The sequence below is a fragment of the Taeniopygia guttata genome, chromosome 2, assembly GCF_048771995.1.
Source record: "Taeniopygia guttata chromosome 2, bTaeGut7.mat, whole genome shotgun sequence".
Taxonomy (NCBI): Eukaryota; Metazoa; Chordata; class Aves; order Passeriformes; family Estrildidae; genus Taeniopygia; species Taeniopygia guttata.
The window spans coordinates 110,210,637-110,235,564 of NC_133026.1; the positions used below are offsets into that span (position 1 = coordinate 110,210,637).

At 39.5% G+C, this 24,928-nt stretch overlaps 1 protein-coding gene across 5 annotated transcripts in view; it reads left to right on the forward strand.

Moving 5' to 3' along the window:
• Positions 1-24,928, forward strand: part of SPIDR (scaffold protein involved in DNA repair) — a 194,267-nt gene that overhangs the window by 72,353 nt on the left and 96,986 nt on the right. For all 5 annotated transcript variants that reach the window (XR_012054123.1, XR_012054124.1, XR_003958854.4 and 2 more), the window contains exon 8: positions 1,255-1,474. Coding sequence is in view for 2 of the 5 variants with exons in the window: in XM_030266178.4 (XP_030122038.4) it covers positions 1,255-1,474 (220 nt within the window). In the remaining 3 variants the exon portion in view is untranslated. The remainder of the gene's footprint in view (positions 1-1,254; positions 1,475-24,928) is intronic.

The following is a 24,928-nucleotide window of genomic DNA, read 5'->3' on the forward strand; positions in this document are numbered from 1 at the left end:
CTTTATTAAATAAATTTCAAAGATTTTAGGGCCCAGTTTCTTTGGTTTGGGTTTCTTGAGGGTTGGGTTAATTTTTTTTTGAAGTTTCTCATAAACTCAAACTAAAATATTTTGATTTATTTTTCCAGAGGAAAAACATTCACAGTTGTGAAATGAGCCTTAAAATAAACAAACAAATAACTAGTACAGCTCTGCTGCTAAGTTCCAGTATCACGTTCACTGTTCCTCCCCTGTTTCTTCTTTGCTGTGGGATGACAATAATTTATATCAGCTGTTTTTCTTGGGATATGTGTTTTTCCCAATGCAACTTGTTGATCAAAAAGGGTAGAACTGGGGCTCTGCTGCCCTTGTCCTCTGCAACCCTTTTCTGCCCCACTAAATGCTTGTAGCACTCGGCTGGGTAACAACAATTCTCTCCTCAGTGACCGGAGTGCAGATCTGAGTAAGGCTAGGTGAGAATGAGAATAAATCTTAAATAATCTTACAGCTCAGACCAAGGTCTGTCTGAGTAGCTGCTGCCCTGTGCAGGGTGCAAAGGGACCCAGGGGTAATTTCATTTCAGTGCAAAGTTGTTTCTTCTTCAGCAGAGACAAAAGTGCTAAGAATCAGTCCATGTAGATGCTTGTATCTGTTCATGTTGCTTTAAAACAGAGCCTTCTGACTACCCTGACTGTCTACTGATAAAATGGATGATCAGTTTTGCAATAATTATTTTTAGACAGTGCATTTACTCCTTCTTTCTCCACATTTGTCCCTCAATGTGAATCATCAGCTTTTAGATGCTTTGTGTTCTAATTTGGTTCCTGACAGCTGCTGCTTTGAGAAAGGTCAAGGAGGGCAAACACAACTTCACTTTTAACACAGTGCTTGATTATTCTGTTTTTAAATAAATGCATTTTTTGCAGTATCTAATAAAAAAACCTGAACAAAGTCAATGAGTTGCAAGATTTAAATGTCCAGGAGTGGTGGGAGAGGGCTTCTTGTAGGGAGTTTGTGAATTCATTGATATTTGGAAGAAGTACAGGTGGGATTTTTTTCTTTACAATTAATAGTATCTCTAGAGAAAACAAAAATTACTGCAAAAGCTTAATATAGGCCTTTTGATAAGGCTGTGTATTCTACTCATGTGGATTTATCAGGGTCGGACAGATGTGCAGAGCACAGAGGGATGCACATCTTTAGAGTGCTAGAACTTCTTTCTTGCTTCTCATACAGACTTTGCATTTTTATTTTTCATTTTCACTTTCTTTACAGATAAATCTGGTGTTTTAATTGTGAAGATCTTAGAAATATTTGAGGAGTGCACAATACAAGTTGCCATCTGCCAGCAGCTGGAACAGTCTCCTGCTATGCTTTCACCTGAGGATGCTGTCATCAATGCAGAGGAGCCAATACTCAAAGTCCTCTTCACAAGAGAGACAGCAGCTCACCTGAAGAGCAGACCACAGGATGTCATCCACATCTATCCCCCATGGTGAGTAAGGAGAAGGGGCCACACTTGCTGTAGCACTGCAGAACAAAGTGGAGTCAGTAGAGTGCTGGCTGCACTGCTGTAGGAAAAACCTTGGGGGGTAACGGGAGAACAGGGCATTCTTGTGGTCATCTGTCTTTGGCAGCTTGAGAGACTTTGACAGATACCTTCAAGACAGCTCAGATAACAACTAAATGTGTATCATGATGCCTCTAGTGTTGCTCAGGGCTTCAGTTGTGTTTTCACTTAATATTTTCATGTTTAGAGCACTAGGAAGGCCTGAGCAATGTCTTATCAATGATAAGACCAATAAAGTGCATACTTTCTGGTAAGCAAAGTAGTTCAGGAATGCTCATCTGTTGTTGGGAGCACGGGTATAATATTTCAGTGGAAAAGTCTCTATTAACTGTATAGCATTCAGTCTTCAGTTCCCTAAGTTCCTCTTCAGCGCAACCCTTTCTGGAATTCTTCAAAATGTTTAGTCTATGCTTGTGATTATTTTCTGAATTGGATTATTTACCTGAATTTTAAGGGGTAGCAAAAAATGAGATTTCTAGTAAAGCAGCTGGTTGGTAGAGGCTGTAGGCTCAAAAGACTCCTCTTCATAAAAATTCAGGGGAACTTTGAAGTGGGAACATTACTTCTCTCTTCACTACCCTCCACCCAAATTATAAAAGAGGAAATGCTTTTGTTATGTATTTCAGCATTCATTACCTGAGTTTTAGCCTCCAGCTGCCTCTCGTGTTTGACCATATCCTTTTGCAAAATACTTTTTCCTGTTTTGCAAAGGTCTGTATCTGGTTTTTATCTTCATTGATAGCTGCAAATCTTTTCTGAGTTCCCCAATTTGCTTCTGAAATGTTTTAAACTCTTTTTGGATGCAATTCAAAAACTAAGGGAAGATATTTTATTTGGGGTTTATTATGGCTCCAGATACAACTATTGATAGTTTAGATGTAAATGGATTGGTAGCAAAGGGGAAATGAAGTTCAATATTAAGTCCTAGTTCGATATGATTCTGATTCACTGCCTTTTTTTGTTCTCATTTATCTTTTCCTTTGCAAGTTTTTTTTTCTTACTTTACATTTGGTTTTGTTTTCCTGTTTTCTTCTTGTTTCTCTCTCCTACAAACTTAGTTCCGTTTTTCTTTTCAGGTTTCCTCTATCGTTTTTAAACCACAAGCTTTTGCATTTATGCAGCTGTATCCTTCTGTGTAGACCTTAACCTACATGAAGACTTTTGTACCAGAAAAACTTTTAAGTAGGGTGTGATTCAACTTTTCTCTTTGTTTCCTCCTATTTTCTTCTCCTGACCTGTTACTGTAGAATGCTTAGCATGTGTAAGTCTCGGACTGCCGCAGCTTGTTTCATGTCTGCTCTGGGAAGATGTAAATCTGCACTGGTATGATCCTTTCCAGACTACAGACATCTGCAACTGTACTAGTGTAGTCTTCTCATTTGTTTAAATTTTAAGATGTTCTGGACACAAAGCTCATTCCTGTATGGATGTAAACTGAGATTTCTTTAGGAAGCTTCATAGCTAGCTATCTGTCTTCCTAGAAATTCTGCCTTTTATTTGCTTTTTAAAAAAAAATATGTATACTTAGTAGGATGTGCTTTTCATGTAGGAAAAAGGTTATTTCATGAAACCATAATGTTTGGACAGAGGATACATCTGCATTGTCACAGCTGCTTTCCTTACCTATATGTCCCTCAAGGCACTTCATAAATACATCAGTTAATTGTAACAAAACTGCATTATACCTCATCTCTAGTCCTATTTTCTATCTTTTTGAAATTATCTTAATGTCAGCTGTCTCTTTGTTTACTCAACCAAATTCAGAAAAAGTTGGGCTGGATACTGTTAAACTACTGGAGGCAGGGAGGGGAGAGAATGAGGGATGTATTTGTTTTAGATTATAATTTGGCACTTTTAGTTTACATTAATTGGAAATTGGACTTGGATACTTAGTGGAAGTTTCCTCTATCACAGTTCCAAGCTTCTATTCTCTTAAACTCCTACTTGAGAGCTTTGAATGCTGAAATGTAGTTCGTGTTACTCTGCATTGAATTTGTACTTATGTTAAAAACAAATGCCATTTCTCTTCAAACACTTGTCTGTCAATTGAAATGTGTAACTAGTGAAAAAACAAATTAACTAAATCTAATCCTGACATGGTGAAATAAGCATATTTATGTATCTTATTAACATCTTATGTATCTTATTAATATCAGTCGGAAGCAAAAAGGACCAAAATAAAAAAGTAGATGCAAGGAGAGGCAATCATTGAACTACCTGGGTGGTTTTGGGATACATAATACACTGCACATTGTTGTCCTGTATTTTGAGACAGTTGTATGGTAGGATAGAATGGGATGAGATGGGGTGTTTTGTAAGTGGCCTGCTTCTGGTGCTGTAGTGTCCTGAGAGCAAAATTTCCTGTTACCTTTAAAATAAAACCCCAGAATTACATTCTAACTTTGCTTTTTGCTCTCTGACCAAGAGACCAAGTAAGATGTAGACACACAGGCTGCTGGCTCCTGGAGGTGATTATTCATGTCAAAAACTGAACACATCATTTTGGAGTCTTTGTAAAATTAGACTTTGCTTTTGTAACTGTACGTGTATGTGCTGTGAACTTAGTGTATAACTTGGTATGTGAAACATCTCCAGCAGCAGACTTGCATTAAGTACTTCAGGAAGCAGTGTTTAGAGAAGTGCTGATATGCTTGTTGGTATTTGTTTGCATACAGAATCCCATGAAACTTCAGCACTGCAGTATAAGCAATTTAATTTCAAAAATAAAATATTGACGGGGGCTGGTTCTAAGAATCTTACCACTGGACGTTGCTCATGAGAATAGTCACACTGGATTTCAAAGGAGCTTTGTGTCAGGGCAAGCATTAGCAGGACTGAACCCAGATTTCTTTATAACTAGATATTAATTTCTTTGGGTCCAGTGTCTTAAGGTACATATTTACAATCCTGAAAGCAAGGGATTCGATGTGAGAATTGTCACTTGCTTTAGGGAAAGCAACCCCCACAAAGTGATAAAAGCTTTCAAAGCAGCGTGTGTGGTACAGGACAGAGCTCACCACTGCCTGGCCACTGAGACATATGACAGGGGCCTGCTCTGATCTTGTGGCCATGTGGAAGTATTATTGCAGTGCTGTATCTAAATAAGGCCTATTAGCTTGGACACATCACATGAAAATGATTGTGTGTTTTGGGCTGGAGCTGGTTTCTGTCTGGCCAGCCGGGAACAAAACAGGCAAAAGAACTCAGCCCTGCCTGCCCCTGCCTGTGTAGGCTTGCCTTTGGTTTTCTTTGCAGTACCTGAGCAACTTCTTTAAATGAACACCTCATAATTTTTTACAAACTAAATCTGAATCATTAAGTGTTTTTAACACTTGGGAAAGAAGAAAGTTTATTACTGAGTTTAATTAAATTGATTTCTAAGTCTTTATTCACTTTGCAGGAATACATATCCAGCAAAAAGTAAAGATTGCCTGCAAAGACACAAGAGAGTGGAAACAAAGGCTTCCACTTTTCCACTGGTGGTAATTTTATGGCTTCAACGTACCTGTTTTTTTCTGTTTGTTTCATTGTAAATATTATGGAAATAATTTACTATACCTAACAGAAGGTAATGAGAGTTGGTATTTTTAGAGATTGCAGGATTCATTTGACTGCTGACACTGCAAGGCTTGAGGATAGACTGTTTGCCTTAGATACTCCTGTCTTCTGCTCATAGATGTGCCTACTAGTTAATATTCAAGATAAACTGACTTGAAGAAAATGATGCTGATTAGAATTCTTTCCCTTGCCAGTAAATTTAACAACTTTGAAATGTTTTTCATGTACTTCTGAAGTAAAACTACTACTAGGATGTGATATTGATAGAGTTCTTGGCAATAGCAGTTTAAACCACAGATCATGTTTGATTTGGGCAGGCTCAGAGGTCGATCCGTACCTGTTGAATGTGAATGTCTGGTATGAAGCCTCTAGTTCAGGAGGTTCACGTGATGCTAATTACTGGGGGCAGGAGCAGTATGAAGGGGACATAACCATTCTGTTTTGTTCTTGCACTGCCTGAAAACACTGCAGAAATCAAGATTCTTGGCTGGATAGCCGTTATTCCCCATGCAACTTCTCTGAGACAGTTTATTTTAGGAACTTGGTACAGCAAGTACATAAAACACTTAAATCTGTGACATCAACAAGCAACTTCAAAGTTGTTCTTCAGTTTCTCTTAACCTGTGAAACCACGGGGAGTCATAATTACTCAACTTTGAGTGTTCCAGCGCCTGGAGAAAGTGTTTAATGTGGACTTCTCATTTCTGTTTGCATAATGCTAAATTCAGACTCTCCTCAGTGAAGGAGTTTTAAAAGACTTTGAATTATTTACTGCCAAGAAGAATAATTCATGCAAAGCGTTGCCAGGGATCAGCTGATGTACAGGGATGAAATCTTGTATCTTAAGTCTTTTAGTGTAGGCCAATGGTGGAGGTTGCAGGTAAGCCCTGAAGAAATTTATGGACAAAAAACAGTCTGGTTTTGTGGATTCAGGTAGTATTCTACTTTAAAATTATCCTGGGCATGCTGTAGGCTGTGTAGTTGACTCAACAACAGCATCTATGATAAATGAGTATGTTACTGTGATTTTTGCATTGTCTTACCTAACACTGTCTTACATCATATGGGTGAGAAACAACAGGAGCAAAACAGGGAGCTAACATGAAATAGGTGTTTTGAGCTAGCATGGCTCGTGTTAAAGAGCATTTGGCTTCCATTTAATGAAAATATTTTTAAATTTTTTTTATCACTTTTGCTCTCACCAAGCAAGGGAAGCATTTAAGAACATTTACAGAGTCTCCCTATCACAAGAAAGATCATGTGAAAGGAGGAGCTAGGCTTCACATATTAATGAAATGCAGAAATGTTCTCCTGCTGCTCTGTAAAGAAAACATCTATATCCTTCAAAATTTTCTCAAATTAAGGAAAGACATGTATAGAATGTCTTTTACATACGTTCAGTTTCTCTGGTTACTCCACAGAGAGGCAGCTTCTTTGAATGCTTGATGGATCAGTTTTGTCCAACTGATCAATGTTCAACATTTTCCTCTCATGAAATCTGGACACTTATATATACACATGTAAATATTCAAATGAATGGAAAAGGGGGAGGGGGGAGATCACCAGTCAGATCCTTCTCATTGGAAAGATGTTGGCTCTGCCTTAACATCTTCAAAGAAAGAATGTAACAATAGCAGAGTGAGAGAACCTGATAAGAGGGATGAGGCTTACTCAGAAGATAAAATTCTACAAAACTTCAGAGCTGTAAAGCCAGTGTGGGCACTATTTCTAAAGTACATATAGGAATGGCCTTGGAGCCAAAGATCAGATACTATCATCTGCTTGGAATTGCTTCTTGGAGATCATGCAGTTCATGAAAACTGAAGTTCCTTTCAGAAGCAGCTGAAGCAGCAGCAGGTTTTTTGCAAGAATTTATTTTTTTGTTTTTTTGGTAAGATCTACTTTTCCTGGTGCAATCACTTCATAAGAGGTGATTTGTCTTTTGAGAACAGAAATACACATACTTTCTATTAACTGAAAGTGGTCCCTAGCAAGCTTTTAATATAATTTCTTCAATGCTTCTTTTGCTTGGTATTTTCTTGTCAGAGTCTTTAGGATTTTTCTCCTTTTTTCTTTTAAAAAAAATAAAGTATTTCTCTTTTGTCCATCCTCTCATGGAAAGGCAGAAAATTCATCTGTAGAACTGCTCAGATATATGCTATTTGATATCTCTAGAAGTGAAGAGATTAAGCAATTAATATTATTTGAGTTTGTTAACTTCCCATGTAGAAAATCAAAACAACACAATTTCTTAGTAATCTAGTCAATGAATAGTGGTGTTCCTTCACAGGTGGCTGACATAATTGGAAAAATGCAGAATTGCACATCTTTGATTCCAAGAGGAGAACAAGTCATTTATGTCATGTCTGTGATCTGCCACAACCACCTGAAGCAAAAGATATCCGGTATTTCATATGTGGGCTATGTCTAATAAACACAGTGACATGATCACATTTTTTACAGTGAGACAGACATGCTTATTTTTATAAGCGTGGCATGGATAGACACATTATACAAATACTATATAGAAAATATAAGTACCCTGAAAAACAGATGAAAAACCTGTTCCCTATAAAAGGGGTTTCCATGGAGAAAAGAATGGAAACACAGAAAGACGAGAGCTTCAAGATAGTAGATACAGAGTTGTGTAGAAGATTGAAACTGGATTTTTAAACACGACTGCCTGTCTCTGGATTATTAGCTGATGGTATCTTGACATGCTGAAAAAGGGGAATTTCCACTGTATTGCACCAATGAGGTGCAGGGGTTTGTTGATACATTTGTTTGCTTTCGGCCAAATCAGAGGGGTCAGAAGCGAGCGGCATGTTTGCAAAGCAGCAGCTTGGTTTTCAGATCAAGGTTGAAATGCGTTGTTGCTGGCACAGAAGCCTCCATTGGGGTGGAATACCTCTGGTCTCCCTGACCAGATGTGTGCCTGGACTGGGCACATCTGGTCAGGTGCTGTGCTCCTGCCTCACACCCCGCAGCCTGCACAGAGCTCACACGAAAGGAGCACTGCATGTTGTTCTCTGGAGGAAGTCTCCACCAGGATGAGTTTTTCCAATATAGGCATGTAAGAATAAAGAAGTTGTAGAAAAGAGTCAGGGGATGTGAACAGCCTGGTTTATGCTTGGAGTGTGTTTTTCTACATTTTTCCTAAATAATAGCTACTGTCCAACTTAGGTCCTACTGGAATTACTGTGGTGTCCAGTTCGAAAAATCTGAATCACCTCACTGTGGTGCTGCCATGTTGAGGAAGTAGCATACATTTGAGTCCACAGCTTTTAACAACAGAATAGGAAAATTGTCTTTAAACATCCATTCCTTACAGTCAGTGATGTTGTTTATGTCTGAAAAATTACTGGAAAAAATATTCAGTGAGAATGAAAACGTCTTCTAATATTCACAAAATAATCTTATCCTGAAAAATCTAATAAAGTTTTGTTTCGTTTTGTTTTTTAATGAAAGGTCTGTACTTGAAACTTTCCAGCTTTTATAAGTGAGGAAATTCCAAGCATTTTGTAGTGACAGATACTGTTAGTGGGTAGTTGTCCACTGACGTCAAAAACAGAGGATGGTGAACAGCTTTGTTCAAGTCAACGAAAAATGTACGGTCCTGGATAAACTCTGTGTTAGCAACGGAGCTATCATTGATATACGAGCAGCTTCACATGAGTTCCCATGTGTATTCAATCCAATGCTAAATTCCAGATCTTGTTTAATGAGCAACTGATGGAGCCAAGACCTGGCACTGCAGTCTGCTTTATCCAGTCATGAAGGAAAAACAAGCTAAATAAGTTCAGATGAACCAGTTCAGAATTACTGCAGGGTTATTAAAAAGTTGTGATTTGTATTCCTCTGCTAATGTTTATGACTAACAGATTTGGGACGTGTAAAACAATACTTAATTTGTAAAAAGACTATGTGCCAAAATTCCTTCAGTAGTTTAACCACTGAAGAACAAGTTTTGACTTTGTGAATGGGTTTCTTTGAATGTTTAAGATTATCAGTAAACGGCTAATCTTTTTTTTTTTTAATTTACATTTTGCAAAATTGTGGTTTCTGCTTGTTGGATTGCTGTTCAGCACTTTCACTTCATGAAACAAAATGTATTTCCGTAGTTCGCTGTGGAGAGGCAATTTTCAAGACAATTGCCATTGTCTTTATTTATCAGGTGTGATTTGATACTGTAATGGTAGATGTGTATTTGGAGTATGATTTTTCCATGCAGTTCTCTGTGCAGTTAGGTTGGGATATGCTGGATATTTTCTGGATATACGTTGGATTTTCATGCTAAGGATGCTTTTGTCCTTAGGCAATTTTGTGAGGGCAAAGAAATGGATAAAGCGTGAGTTTGCCAAATTATGCTGTGTGGCCATTCCCTACAATATCAAGGTATGCTTTGTGAGATTCCTCCTCCTGAATGCCATATTTAAGTGTAGGTAAGCAACAGTTAATTACTGTAGTCCTAGCAGAAATAGTAATTAAAGCCCCAAGTATTTCAAAAGGGGAATGTGGCTTTCAGATATTTGAAAGATTTGGAATGTTGCTACCCAAAATATAGTATTTAAAACATCTCAGCTATCCTGGGGGGCAGAAGCATGGGAGAGCAAGGAGGAGAACAAATTTTGCTGTTACTTCTACCAGGCAGATTATTTCTCTTTCAGTAAAAGCTCAGGGAAAAATACCTGTAGTTTTATGTATTTTTGGCAGAAGAATGTACTTTGGTATATGAAACAGTTTATCTGTGAAATATTCAGTGTAGCCTTTTGTGTGTTTGATGAAGCTTCTCACCAGTCTTCCAAGTCAATATTCACTGTGCAGATTGCAATATATTACTTCTCCCTGACTGGTAGGCTTCTTTGACAGTGTCCTGAGATGTCTTGAAAAAGTATTCCTCTAGTTACTGGCCCAGTACAGCCTTCTGGAGCACCAAGTTTCTCCAATCAGAAGTTTCAGAACAATATTTAGAGCATTAGAAGTCCTGTACAACCACTAATTTTACCTTTGGGGATTTGTGTTTGGAAAGCCAAATCACTGATGTGGCGCCAAAAAAAAAAAAAATCATTACTTGGCAGTATGTGGGAAAGGGGGTGGTTGTGTGTATGGGGGTTTTTTCGCGTTTTGTTTTTTTTTTTTTTTTTTTTTTTTGGTGGTTTTTTCTTTCTTTAACCTCTTTGGACTTCTGAAACATTACCTGTTTTCTCTCTCCTTGGTAAAAGAGTTAAAAATAAGAAGTCTAGTGAACTTTTCTGTGGATGTTTTTTGTTTTGATGGTTATCTTCCCTTTTTCTAAGTCTTATATTTTTTTTATTTTTCTGTAAGCAGCACATGTTTGCTGTTGAGCAGATCATGATAGTGGACTTTTGCATGGTCTTCCCAGCAGTCACTGTCCATAGTCCGTCCAAGGTCCTTGGCTGTCATAAAACACAGGACTGGATGTCCACCTTGACACTGCTGTTAGTGCAAACACAAGTCTGTCAGCATCTCCAGCTAATCCCTTGTGATGTGAACTGAGGCTATGAAGAAATATCCTGAGGTTCTCTGAGGTATTGTTGGGACAGACATTGAGGATCATAACTACTCTAAAAAAAAAGCCTGGCGGAATATTTACAGTGCTGCATGCACACACTGAAAGCACTGAACTTGAGAACACTTAAGATTCAACTTAAAACCATAAATTACATTGATTGTATTTGTGTTTTCATCTGTCTTCCCAGCATGGCACAGCATGTCTGTCTTTTCTGTTTCCCAAAACTAAATTTCTCCTCCAAGCTGAGGTTCATTTTTGAGAAATGTGGGCAACGCAACTATGTGAGATTTGTACATTGCATTTGTGCCTTACTGCTTGTCTTCTGGTTCACTGAGCTTGTCATAAATATTAATTTTATAGGGCTGGTAGTTTTTTATGCATTGTGAATGTACAGATTGAGGAAGAGATAAATTTTATTGATATGGGCTGTCACTGGAATTTACGTGGTTTGTATACTTAAAGGAGCTCAGATTTACAGTATATATGTATAATAATCATTCTTCAAATTATTTTTGAAGACATTTGAATGAAAAGACATTTTATACAATATAGAATTGTTCTTTATTATATTCCCAAATATTTCTTACCTTCCATCTCTCACACAAAAACAACTAAGTAGCCCAGTATTTTCTTTGTCTTTTTGCAGCCTCCTGTGGTTTACAGTTTGAGAAGTTCTGCATGAGGTGATTGTCTAATTTTGCTGGGAGATATTTGACCCTAGGTGCTTGTATAGCAGGGACCTGTTTTCTAGCTATACTCAAAAGCAAACCCATTTTAAAAACAAACTTCAACATTCCACATGATCAGCTTCTAGAATAGTCCACTTAAGTCTTGAGAACTGCCTTTGGTTGTAGGTCACTCCGGATACAACTGCAATTTCTTGATTTTTGAGGACTGATGCTTACCTAGGAAGGAATGGAAGCCTGTTAGGTTTACTGGTTACCCTGAAACTGCCCTAAACACAGCTTGAGGAGAAAACAAGGGGAAGAAGCTATTTCCACAGCCCAAATATAAATTGCACCTTTTTTGGAGGGAGGAGGGAGCAACTTTTATGTCTATTTATTTTTAGATTAGACTGCATATAAAATTATTATTTTCCTGTGTGTTCCAGTTAATTGGTTGGGATTCTTTACCTTTGATCATGAATCTTGTTCTTTGGCAAAACCTTACATATTGAAGACTGCCTTTCTACAAGAGGTCTGAGATTTGGAATTACATATAGTCTTGCATGCAAAGACCTTCTCTACTTATTAAACTTTGAACACCCACTTTCTAAATTAATATAGGTATTGCTTGGGTTGCCATGTTGATTTTTTGAAGCTTTTCTTGGAAAGTACTTTCTTATCACATTAACAGCTCCATTAATATATTTTGTCTATGTCTAAGTAAAGTATTTTCCATTCAGAATGTGCACTAAATGTATTGGTTAATATATTTGATTTGTTATTAATTGTATTTTAACTGCTGTCATAATGTTACTGTTTTATTAACTATACATGAACTGTGGATGATTTGGAGGAAAATACTTCCCTGCAAGCTATCAAGACAAAATACAGCCTTTTAACATATGAACTCATCAGATGTTCAAACGTATATAAAATGCCTATATTGACATTGTAAGTATGTAGAAGCCAGGGTAGTTAATACATGTGTTTTGTTGCCCCTTTCAATGAAACTCGGCACGACAGTGGTCCAGTGAGTGAGGGCTGGAGTCTGGAATGAGATGCCCTCAGGTCCAGGCATGGAGACAGCGACATTTGCCTCCCTTTAACTTCTGCTTTGACTTTCCCCAGCTTCCTCAGCTGTTTTGGAAGTGACACGAGCAGTCTCGCTGGCGCTGCATTCACTAGCATATATTGTACGTGTGGTGCAGAACGCGTTCCCTTTGTCGCATTTCCCCATCCGTGCGTGCGCTCGGCTGGACCACGCCAGTCCTTGGGGCTGTGCTGCGCTCTGCATCGATTCAATCACAGCCTAAGAAAATAAGTTATTCTGAGTTATCAGGGTAGTCACAAAGGTCAGCGGTGGGAAAGCACCTCCCTGAACAGCATCTCCACGGCGCTTCCCGGGGCGGTGGGGTGCTGCCCGAGCCCCCGGCCGCAGGTCCGTGCCCTTCCCGGCGGCTGCGGAAGGTGGCAATGTTGTCAGCCAGGAGCCCAGGAAAAGCTGATCTCACCGAGACAGCGGCAGCGCGTATTTGTCCACAGCTTTCTCTGGCGTCAAAGCTCCACATCCGTGAAATAGGAGCCCTCAGCAGGGATATTTGTTCGGGTTTGTGCGCCATCGCTTCTGCACAACTTGTAATAACTCGGAGCGCTCCCCGTGCTGGAGGTGGGGATGCGCCTGAGGCAGGCACCGCGCTGCTCATACAGCTTTGTTGCCCGCAAGGCTTCTCCGTGCTGGCTGCCTCTAAACTTGCAGACCGACACCCATCCTCCAGCCGGGAGAGCGAAACTGAGCTCTTTAAGTGAAGTTTCATTTCTGCAAAACACTTGTAAATGTTTCTGAAACGCGGTGTCGTTTTCTGCCCACTCCCCCGGGATGTTTACAAACTTTGCTTTGAATTGAGTTTACCAGGGGAGAAACAGAGAACTTCCCTGCATGTCACAGTCACGTTAAGAGCTACCTCCTGGCTATGACAGGCTTTTAACCTGTTGAAAGCCTAACAGACAAAGCCTGTTCCAGGCTTTGGTGGGGTCTCTCCTCTCCCTCTCCCTCTCCCTCTCCCTCTCCCTCTCCCTCTCCCTCTCCCTCTCCCTCTCCCTCTCCCTCTCCCTCTCCTCTCAACAACCTCAGTTAATCTTTTTAACTTCTCCAAATTATTCTCTCAAAGACTTTTGTGTCTTGTCATTTTTAAAATTTTTCCCGTCTAATGCTAATTCTTGATCCTTGAGGGAAAGTGTGAGAAAGGTCTTGGTTTATGTTATCCCATTCTTTTCCTCTTGACTGTCTTGATGCTGCACTGGTATATAGAGCATTGATTTTAAATTATCATGGAACCTTTCAACACATTTAATCACTGGGTTCGCTTCTCATTCTGTGTTCCTTACCAAGCCTTTCTGACAAGATGTCATAGATTTAAACCATTAAGGAGGTCAAATGGGGAAAAAAATGAAATATTCTTGATGTACTTTATGGTAAGCAGTGAGCAAATAGGATGATATTAGCTTGTAATCCCCCCTCCCTCCTTAACTTTATTTGCAACACAGATGATAATTTTTGTTGGACTTAGTGTCTAGTTACTTGTTTTTCATAAGACAGGAAAGCGGAGCTAAGGTAACTAATGCTGTACAACTTCCGAGACAGTGAAGTTGTGTGTGTGTGTGTGTGTGTGTGTGTCTCCTTCCTGACTCATGTATTGGACATGCTACTCCCTGCATTAAATAGACACTGAAAGTTTCTACAATTGCTTTGGTCTCTGTTAAGCAAAGATTGTTTGCTGGGTACCAAAATCTGTTGCTGTATGGATACTTTTCCTACCACTGCTCTTCACTGTGTGGTACAGTGGCCCAGCAGTTGTCCAGGAGAACCATGGGCAATGACTCCTTGGTTGTAAAAAAAATGTAACAGAAGACTTCCAGAAACTAGTTGGGATTTTGAGCAGTTAGCCTGGCAGAAACTGCTATATTCTGTATGTCTGAATCAGAGCCAGCAAAAGCTTTGTGTTTTGCTGTGCTATGTGGGAGAATTTTCCGTTTCAAAATTGAAACTGGAAAAAATAATCTCCAGCTCCAAACAGGAGAATTTAAGATATGGCAGGTTGTTACCACTGTAATTTTTGTAATTATTTCTTTTTGTAGTAATCGTCTTATTACTTTAAGAAGAAAGTGTAATATTTCACCTTGGGACTTTCTTTAAACACTGCTGAGTAATGCAGTCTCACACTGTTGCAATAATAATTTGGCTCAGGAAAAGGCTTTGTGATCATAAAATTTTCATGCTAAAGGAAGTAGATGCTGCACACAATATAAAGCATGGAAATAAACACATTTAGAATTTTGTTTTCTCTTTTCAAACCAAAAGAAAAGAAAATATTTCCCTGTGATTTCAGAGTGTTGTTAACAAGCCCTCATAGCTATTAGGAGCCTAAAATAGTAAACAGCTTAGTAACAAAATTATATTAATAAACCTAACATCAAACTTACTTTACAAAGTTATGTACATATGGTTCTATTTTACACAACAAAAGAAGTTTTCTGAAGTCCATTTGTCTAAAACAAAGGTTTTAATGGAATGGTATAGTGATGTGACCTCATCTCTGCTTATCCTTTTTTTGAATGTAAATATGAATGCCAAGACAATTAACTGGGTAATTTACCCAGGCAGACAGAGCAGAAGTTCTGTAGGTAGGCCCTGCTTTAAGAGCAGGTTGGCGTGCTGTCTCCTGCTCAAGTGCATATCGACCTTCAAAGTGCTAGGGATAGTTCACCCTCAGGAAGTTTAGTTTAGATAAGCATCTGAATTCTTTTGGGTACCGAAATCTGGAATACAGCAGCAAAATCTGATGAGCACGGGCTCTCATATCTGAATCAGTAACGGGGCTGGATCCACTCCTGTTGTTCAGCACTTCCACTGCCAGGCCCAGCCAGAAGCAGAAAACAAGAGATATGAAAAACCAGGGAGAAGAGCAGAGAGCATACCTCAAAAAAGTATGAGCAGGCTTCAAAACAGAGTTTGTGTAGGTTGTGTGCAAAGGTGAGGAGCTGTGAAGAAACTCACACCTTCTCCCAGTACAGCTTTCCAAAACCTCAGGGCGAGTTTGGTTCTCAGGAGGCTCTTGGCTTAGCCCTCTGTAGGTGAGGCTGTGCATCATTAGCACCTGGAGTCTGAGCTGTTTCGCTTGCCAGATGTAAAAGTGAACCTGTTAAATTAAGGGTTTCTTCCCCCTCCTTCTGATGCTTTGCACTTAGCAGTGTTTCAGGTGTCACAGGGCACGCTGATATCAATTGAAATTTTAGACTTGGAGAAAAAACTATCCACTCAAATGGATAGTTATTGCTTGCAATCTAAGCAAGAAAGATATGGAAAAGTAACCAGGAAAAGAGGGTTGATGTCTTTTTCTTAGTGATCTCTGGGTATCACTCAATTTTCTGGTCTTTTTTCCTTTGCACCCATTGTTTTCTAAACCTTGTTACTCATTAATTGAACCCTTTTCTGTAACTTAAAGAAAGTGGCTTCTGCCTCTAGAACTCAAGTGAACTGCTGCGGTTCTGCCACAGCAAATATCTGTCACTTTATGTAGGTGTTTTGCTGAAAACTAAACTTTAAAGTATTTGTAGTCTTCTGAGGCTGAATTTCCAATCTAGTGTCCATTTCATCTGCAGAGATCAGAGCACTTGCCAGATTTTGACAGGAGAAAGTTGGCCATGACTAAATGGCAATGCATGCCCAGAACAAGACTTGTAAATCACAGGTTTGTGAAGCACCCTCCTGAAAACACACCTGAAGCTTAATTCTGTGTACCATGCATAGAAGGAAGTTCTCGTGACTTCATTCATGGTTTTGGCATCCTAATGTTATTTCTGGTGATAAAAGAATAATAGAATGAATAAGCAGCTGAAACACAAGAGAAGAGAGTGAATTTAATCTTCAGGGAAGGTGAGAACACACCCCAGTTCTCATCACTTCTGTATGCCGTGCCTGTTCTAATCTCCATCCAAACTTCAATACTAGGGATTAAATTGTCAATCATTTTAAAAAGTTCATCTTTCAGAAATTCTAAAGTCTACTTTTCAGAAGTGACCTAGTATTGATTTGCATGTATTTACATTTTGATAAGATGAAATTTAAAAAATAAAATCTGAAGAAAAAAAGGGAAAATTTTAAAATCCCTAATATATACCTGAAAAAACTTCTGTGTATATCTAGCTTTACATGTAGTATGAAATAAAAAATAGAAAATGGAGAAAAATGTCAAGCACCATAAAGTGTATAGTATTTTTCAATGGTTGCAGGCCACCTTAGCTTGGCTTAATTTCAGAAGGTATTAAAGGACATATTTCACTTTCTTTGATATTAAACTTAGGAAATTGAGTAGTTCTACTTAGACATTACTTTTTTTTAGTAATACAATATTTTTGTTGCATTTCTTGATATTTCTTTTTTTAGTGATAGAAATGTCATACTTTTTTTCTCACTTTGTTGCAAAATACAAAAAAAAGGGTATTATTTTTAATAGTCATGTTTACTGATGGCTGGCTACTGACATCAGTGAACTTGAGTTCACATTTTTAGATGTATATATTAAAGTACAGATCAGCTGGGTTTTTGAGCTGGCTGATGATTTTTCAGGGCTCTGTTAAGTTTTATGAAATAAAATTAATGAGTCTTATTGTCAACTTCCTGAACAATATGGATTTGTTGGTCACTGGAATACTCATGACCTTTGGAGAGCAGCACAAAAAAGGTGGCTTTGGGCTTTGTAGCTGGTCATATGTGGCCAGCTGGTATAACAAAGGCAAGAACGCTTGGAGGATGTTCTTACCAGGAAAGCAGTGTGTTTACTTAGCCTGTGGTTCTTCAGAGAGCAGCTTTCCCTAAAAAAGTTGTAGGTGGCATGAGGTTGGTCAGAGGGCAGACACTTGTTTGACCTTTTGGTAACAAGTCCTTACACTAGAAGAAAACCCAAACATGTTTTTACTTCTTAAATTGCCACAAATGCAGCGAGAAGCTTGGGAACTGGGACTGAGAGATGGCCTGCAGGTTTTGGACCCATCTGGATCTTCATAACTGCAGCTGCACAGACAGTATAGCCCTAACAGCTGATTAATTATGATTAATATTGAAAGTAATGCAACTGTCTTGCTTAGTGCTTCCAAATATTTTTTTTTTCATTGTCGTCAGTCAACACTGAGAAATTTGTATTTATTATGTAAATATTTGGGGGAAAGTGATATATAAGAACACTTTACTACCACCATATGCCTTAGCTATTCAGGATGAGTTTTGGCTTCCTTTGTGTTCCCTGGAAAATTGTGATTAAACTAACATCTCCACATTAGGGTTTTGTTGATTTTGGAGTGGTGAAATTATGTATTTTACACTTCTTGTTAACAATTAGAGATGTGAAATAGAAAGGTGCTTGCTTTTTCTTTGCATCTTCTAGAAATGAAGGTATTTCCATATGGGTTTTTTTCCCCCGCCATATTTCCCAGCCTACCATCCTGCTCGTTTGGCATAGTGGAATTAGGATACTCTCAGTTTTGTCATGGATCTGGTAGCAATTACAGGTTTGGGGTTTTTTTTTTTAACACAGTATTTGATACAGCGATTGACTAAAATATGTGGAGATTCTTTTTTTCCAGGCAAAACATTTTGTAGAATCTTTAAAATATATGTCTCAGGAATACCAGACTAAGTGGACTAAATGCTATTGAAAGGAGTAAACTCCTCCTGCTATTGAGGAGTAAATCCTCAACTGAAGGGCTGCAACTCAACCTAGAATCTCTTTTGTGTAGTTTTAGCTACTAGCTAGTTCAAGAGTAGAATAAAATAATGCCATCTGATAATGTATTATCATAACTGAAATTAGAGAGGTGAAGGATTGAAATCCCTCTCTGTGATTGTTAGAGGCTAGATACTGAATGAAGAAAGAAGGAAACGGAGAAGATCAGGGTTGGATACAGGCTGCCTGCCTTGCTATCATGTCATGTCTCTCATGAATGTCTTAGGAGAGAAAAAACAACCCTCCCTGCAGCAGCGTGTCCCTGTTTTCCTTGGCACCCTTCTGCCGCCTGCCTTCGAGTGAGGAAATCAGAAGTAAAGGGAAAGAATCGCCAAAGTCAGCGCCTAAGCTGATTTAAGCCTAGGGGGGCCTGAAGTTAATCGGAAGCACAGCCTCCTGTTTTAGGGGAAGGGTACAGGGATCCGTGGGCATGGAGAGGCTCTGGTGCAGCGTGAGCCCCACAGCTGCCCCATTGCAGGTTCATCCTGGCTCGGGTTTGTGGGGAGAGCAGGAAAGCCCCGGGAGCGGGGCACGGGCCGGCGCGGGACCAGCCCTGGACTTTCCGCGGCGGGAGCGGGAGGAGGATGAGGAGGAGGAATAGGAATGCTGCCGCCCTGACGTCAGGAGCTGCTCCTGGGAATGTTTTGCATTCCTCTTCCTGGCAGTGGTCAGGTGGCTTCCAGCAAGAAGGAAGGAACAGCCGCTTCCAAAAAGAGAGAAAAAAGAAAAAAAAAAAAAGGGGGGGGGAGGGGGACGACGACGACGACATTGAGAACGCGCGGAGGAAAAGAACACTTTATAATAAAAGTATTGTGGAGGAGGCACTTTTATTAAAAGCCAGATTGGGAATTGGAACCAGATGTTCTGCATTCGAAAGCTGCACGAATGTTAAACGCGTTTATTAATGACTGTGATGGCTGAGGTATTTGGCTGTCTGCCTTGCTTTAATCTCATTGCTCCGTATTAAAAAACAGTTGAGAAAAACATTTTTTTTTTGTACCCGACTTTAGGCAGCTTCCTTTATACAAATATTCATTTAAAAAAAAGAAAAAAAACCCCACAGGATTTTTGCGGGACTACAGCCACATATATGAAATCAAGAAACAAGCAGGGAAATGTCAACATTTGTCTTGTTCTGTTAGTTTTAACATGTATGTTGTGCTGAAAATTATTTTCTTGAAATTTTGTTTCCTTCTTGATTTGTGGTTGTTGGATAACGCACATGATGTAAGCTGGAGAGGTCAGAACATGGAATTATTGCTGTTCACAAAGTACTTCCTATTCCCTTAACTCTCCCTCTTTAAAGTCTCTGTCAAAGCCTGTGTTTAAAGCAAAACAAGAGTAGATACTCAGTCCAAGGTGAGGAAAGTGGGAATTGCATTCACCACAGTCAGTGCTTGTGAAATAGCTGCTTTATCTCCTTAGATGGACCCAAGTGCATGGCATGTTATATCTCCATTCCAAGAGCAGCGTCTCCACCTTGGCAGTGCTGCACATTCAGGAGTACCGAGCACCAAGAGCTTCCATGGGGACTTCTGGTTCGTGTCTCAGTACAGATCAGATAGCTGACAACACCACAGCCTGTACAGGCACAGGCAGATTTGGGATATCCCCTAGACAGGCATGGATCCTTCTCCCATCCTTGGGCTCTGTTGTATGCAGATCATAAGATAATTTGTGTGAAGTAAGGGCTGTTGGAGGGAGAGACGGAGCTGTGCTGTGTGTGTGGCAATGCCCTGAACCTGTGCCTTCTTTATCCACTTGAAAAGGGAAAGAATAATTTTTGCTGTAAGCACCAGGAACCTGCTCTTTACACGGTGGGACATGGATGTTTTGTATGAATTCAGCCTTCCTTGGATAGGGCACAGATCCTGTCTAGGGCTGGTGGAGCTAAGCTACCTCTGGATTTAGGCTGGGAGAGGCCATACCAATAAAATTGCACTAGAGAGACTTGCCCTTGTCCAGCATTATGGGGTTTTTTCCTTAATTCATCCTCTATTTTCCTGTTCATTGACACTGCACAAAGTTGTATTTGGGTGGAGTTCCCAAGCTCATTTGCAGGCAGTGTATTTGGTGGTGTTGCAGGAAGCTGGTGGGACGGGGAACATTTGGTAGTTTTGGGGAAGTTTCCTTGAGCTCTGTGCCCGGGTCAGGTGAGGCCCAGGAGCACCCATCCATTTCCTGGTACCGACTGAAGTGAGCAGCAGCTTCCTGCTACAGGGTGGATGCTCTGCTGAGGAATTTCCAGAAATACTGAGAAGTGCTGACTCATAGCTTACGGCCTGTCTCGGCTGAGGGGAGGTTTTCAAATCCTTGGCTGAAGCCAGCAAAAAATGTTGCTGTAATGTACTGTTTTATTTTTAGCAAGGGGGGAGGCTGTGTTGCTTAGGATGAAATGCTTGTGAGTGGTTTCAAAATGACAGACACTTTTAATTTTTTTTTCTTTTCTATTTTTAGAACTTGGAAAACAGGTTGTTTTGCTAAAATACAGAAACTTCTCTGTTTCCCTAGTAAATGGGTTGTTGTAAAGGAGCCTTAAGGATTTCATGCAGGAAAACTTTTACCACCACTGCAGTTCAAAATGTCCTTCAGGGTAGGAAATACTGAAGTATATGAGACTGAAACTCAGTTGGCACTTACTTGCATATATTTTTCACTTCTGCCGAGGTGGGACTGCAGCTCCAATTGTTGGAGCTGAAATGTAGCCAGATATTTGCTGCTATTACAAGATGATTTTAAAAGCTTAGTGCTTGTGTTTCATCCTCCCTTGTTTTTAGCAGTCATTTCACAAGTCATGTGCTGTGCCTTTTCGGTTTTCTCTTTCTGAACAGAAAATGCCCTATAGTGTTTTCTGCCGACTTCTGCCAGGAACAAGATTGAGGGAGGAGTCCTTTCAGGCTGTACCACCACTCAAAACCATTTTGGTGATTAGATTGTAAGGGCAAAATTATTTTCTTCTCCCTCCTCCACTCCCAGCCCCTCCCCCAGTCAGTACATTTTTTTAACATATTATTGGGGGTGTGTATTGTTTTTCTGTTAAACATGCAGTAGTACTTGGGATGATCTCCAATGTATGCACTGTCCCAGAGAGTATCATAAATGAAATACAAGTTTGTATAAACTCTTTTGCTTCTTATTACTAAAATTTGCTGTCAGTTCTTCTTCATTCACAGCTCTGTACCTCTGTCTACAGAACTGTTTGCAGCCCTTTTTTTACATCATTATAGAGAACTGTCATTCTGCAAATGATCTGCAGACTTCTTCTAATCACACTGCTAATAACTTTTGAACCTGTAGCATAAAACAGAATATTTTGCAAATATGGATGAAAAAAAGGTCAAACCCACGACTCTTACACCAGCCCTGCAGTGAATGAAGGATAATTCTATGCAGGAAGTACAGGAACATAGGACAAGGCTGTTTCCATGATGTGCTCATTTATTAGCTCATCACTCTGCAAAAGTCCCAGTCTTAGTAATTTTAAATTAAATACAGTCTGTCCACCTGAGCTGCTGGTGGTTTTTGTGGACAGAAAGAATCTTAGGCTGCACATCTATCACAAAATTTCACAATCAAATCCACTAGCAACTCCAACCTTGCTAGCTACCCACCTCTAAGAGAAAACTTCTTTTCCTACCCAAATCTGCCAGTTCCTTCCAAGATTTTATAGCAGCTGCATAATCTCTTTTGAGAGAGTTGTGTCCTGGCACCTGCCACTATACTGGGAAAATAATATAGGTCATACATTATTTCTAGCCACCTGTCAGTAAACTCAGGACAAGAGCCATGAACCAGCAGCCTTGTGTGTGCCCCTTTTTAGATTGATGTGTCATCCGACCTGGGTGAACATGCCTCAACTGGATTGCCTGACTTCAGATAACCCGTTCTACAATCCTCAGCTGCTTGACCCTATTCTAGTTTGGATGAGGCACAGAACGTACCTTTTTGTGAAGATTCTGTCCCCAAACTTATATAACAAAATTAATTATGCATGAATGCTGTCCAGCTTTCCAGGGAACATCTTGGTACGAAATGTATCAGTGTAGTGAGAACATCTCATTTTACAGTCAGCTTTTTGAAATTGAATCTGCCCTAGTCCTTTCTAGTAATATTATGCTACACACCCTGGTTCCTGTCTCTAATACAGACATGTCCTGCAAAGAGCTTTCTGCTTGTGGCAGTGTAAGCCTATGCTTTCTCATGTATCTTTGTCTCCTAATGCTCCCTGTTCTTGCACAGTTTTCTGATCTCTCCACTATTTGCTGCTAGTTGCACTACAGTCTTGGTAGCTGCGTGAGATCTGAGCAATTCATGTCTATGTTTCAGTTGCCTTACTACTTTTTGTTACTGTGTCATTGTCTTAAATAATTTTTACTTTTGATCTTGCAGAATTTCTCTTACATTCTTCTGGTAACTTCACTTAGGGTCACCATGACAACATATTTATTTTTCTAGATTATAGTGAGTGCCCAAAAAGAGCGAAAAAGACAGATTAATGGTAAATCTTGAGTAGTCAGTTGCTTTATCGTTATAATCACTTACGTGGCTGCATTAGCATTAATTGTCTTTTGCACTGTTTGTCCATTAGTCTCTATGGTGTTCAGAACAATTCAGTTCAAGAAATGCACTGTGTAGTACTTTACTGTTTGTTGGGTGGGGTGGATCATACATTGATTTTGAAATAAAGATGAGATTCCAGTGGTAAAAAATAAAACTTTCTAAAAATTAGTAGTCAGAATATGAGTATCCTAAGTAGTGCAGTTAAGTCAATCAAATTGTTTTGGTAAAGGTTAGAGGAACCCTTTGTGAGAAATTTTAAAGAATACACACAATAAACATGTATGTGTATGTCTGCATATGTGAATGGTAAATTTTGAGAATGTAAACTGATACTTATAAACAGTTTGAAGCAGTGGGTAGAAATAAGTCACATTTTATTTGAACCAGTAAATAATCCAGGGAGCCTGAGGGTAGAAAGAAGGAAGAGATGGGTAAGGAGAAATAGCTTATCATTACTTTATGAGGGTCTGCAGGTCTCTCAGCCTAATCTTGACTGCTACTAAGCCTCTTCAGTCAGCTTTTCCAGTTCTCCTGCTTTTTACATCTTGTCTTTGAGTTTTTATCTTTTTCCGGTATTTACTTTGGATTACTGTAATGATTCCGTGGTGTGATCTAAATTAGAAGCTGTGTCACAAACTATCAGTTAAAACTTAAACTAAAACAAGGTTTGCCTTTTGCAAAGAAGCAATGATCCAGATGTGACATCTGCTATATGTGCTATATTTGATACATCCCCGGTAATCAATATGTCAAAAATGAGTGTATGTGCAGCTGCCAAGAAGACCTGTGCCAACATTGCAGGTTGTAAGCTGAGGGCTTCATTATTAACTCATTTACATATGTTCACATCAAGAGAATTGTGGGGTGTGGAGCCTCAGTGCATCCCAGAATCTGGTCATCCCTGTGCCTGCCACTCCTGTGTACTGTGAGCAGCATAGTTTGGTGACTTCTTCTGACTTCCTTTCCTTTGATTTCCCAGTCTGGGGAATCAAATTTTCAAAACATCTGTGCTGCTGTACAGCTGGGAAAATTTGTCTATCTTTCTTGCTTTCATGGCCTTTCTCTGTAATATGCCTGTCTGAAATGAAGTTATCAAAGGATGCAGGTAGGATTGTGAATATAGAAGACAAACTTTCCAAGGAACAGGAACATAGTTTTTGACACAGACATGTCTGTACTAGCAAATGATGTGGTAGGAGGAGCTTTGTGGAGTAGAAGCTGGTGTGGGAGATTTGGTCCTGCTGTAGGCATTGTGGGCCTTTATTCCAGACAGGCTGTAAGCTGGTCACATGGCCCAAATGCCTTTTAGCAGTTGGAGCATATCTTCAGGTTTAATTTCATATGAAAAGAATCCATCTTGTAATCTCAGAAGGCTGCTCCACAATCCAAACCGAAGCTCAGGGAAGATGGAGAGATTTGCTACAGAAACACAGCACTGATCTGAACCACAGGACTAGTGTGGACACACCCATGAATGACCAGACATCAGACCAATCCATCTTTCTCAGTTTGGCTTGCTCTGAGAATTCCTATTGTCATACACATTCGCAGATGCACAGTTGTAAACAAAAAAACCCAGACAATAAGCTGCTTTTTAATCACTTTGGATAAAAAAGAAAAAAAAAAAAAGGTGGATGTTCATCTTCTAAATACCTGGGTGTTGCTCTGTCTGGTAATGGTGACTGTTGTATCTGTCAAAGTTCTAGACCTTGTCTAACTGCATCCTTTCTCTTGTAGAGTCCTTAAAACTGTACAAAAATACTAACATTGTTCCCTCGTAGTTGGTATGTATTAATTTGAAAAGACGTATGTTTTTGTTCCCTTGGCTACGCTGGACAGCTTTTGCCATACCATATTACCTGATGGTACAGCAAACAGATACTTGGAATGATAAGTAGGAAAACCAGTCTTAAGCACTGTAACTTTATCCAGAGGAACAAGTTCAGAGTTTGCTATGACATGGACACTTGGAAAACACTTGGATGTGTGAGTTACGGAATGTGAGATGGTGGTCCTCTACCCCATTGCTTAAATGAATAATTCATGGTTCTTTCAGGCTTTATTTTGGTCAAGTGATAGAATAGAGTTATCCCCTGGACAGAAGGAAGTGCCCACACCACAGCAATTGCAGACTCTTGATTTCTCAGCATATAGTTTAAGGTTTGTTTCCAGGAGAAATGAGCAGGTTCATGTGGACTTTTACCTTGTTCCCTTACACGGCCAGGTTAGAGCCAAGAAATATAAAGCAGAGCACAGCAACAGGTCAGTGAGACCCAGTCAGGTG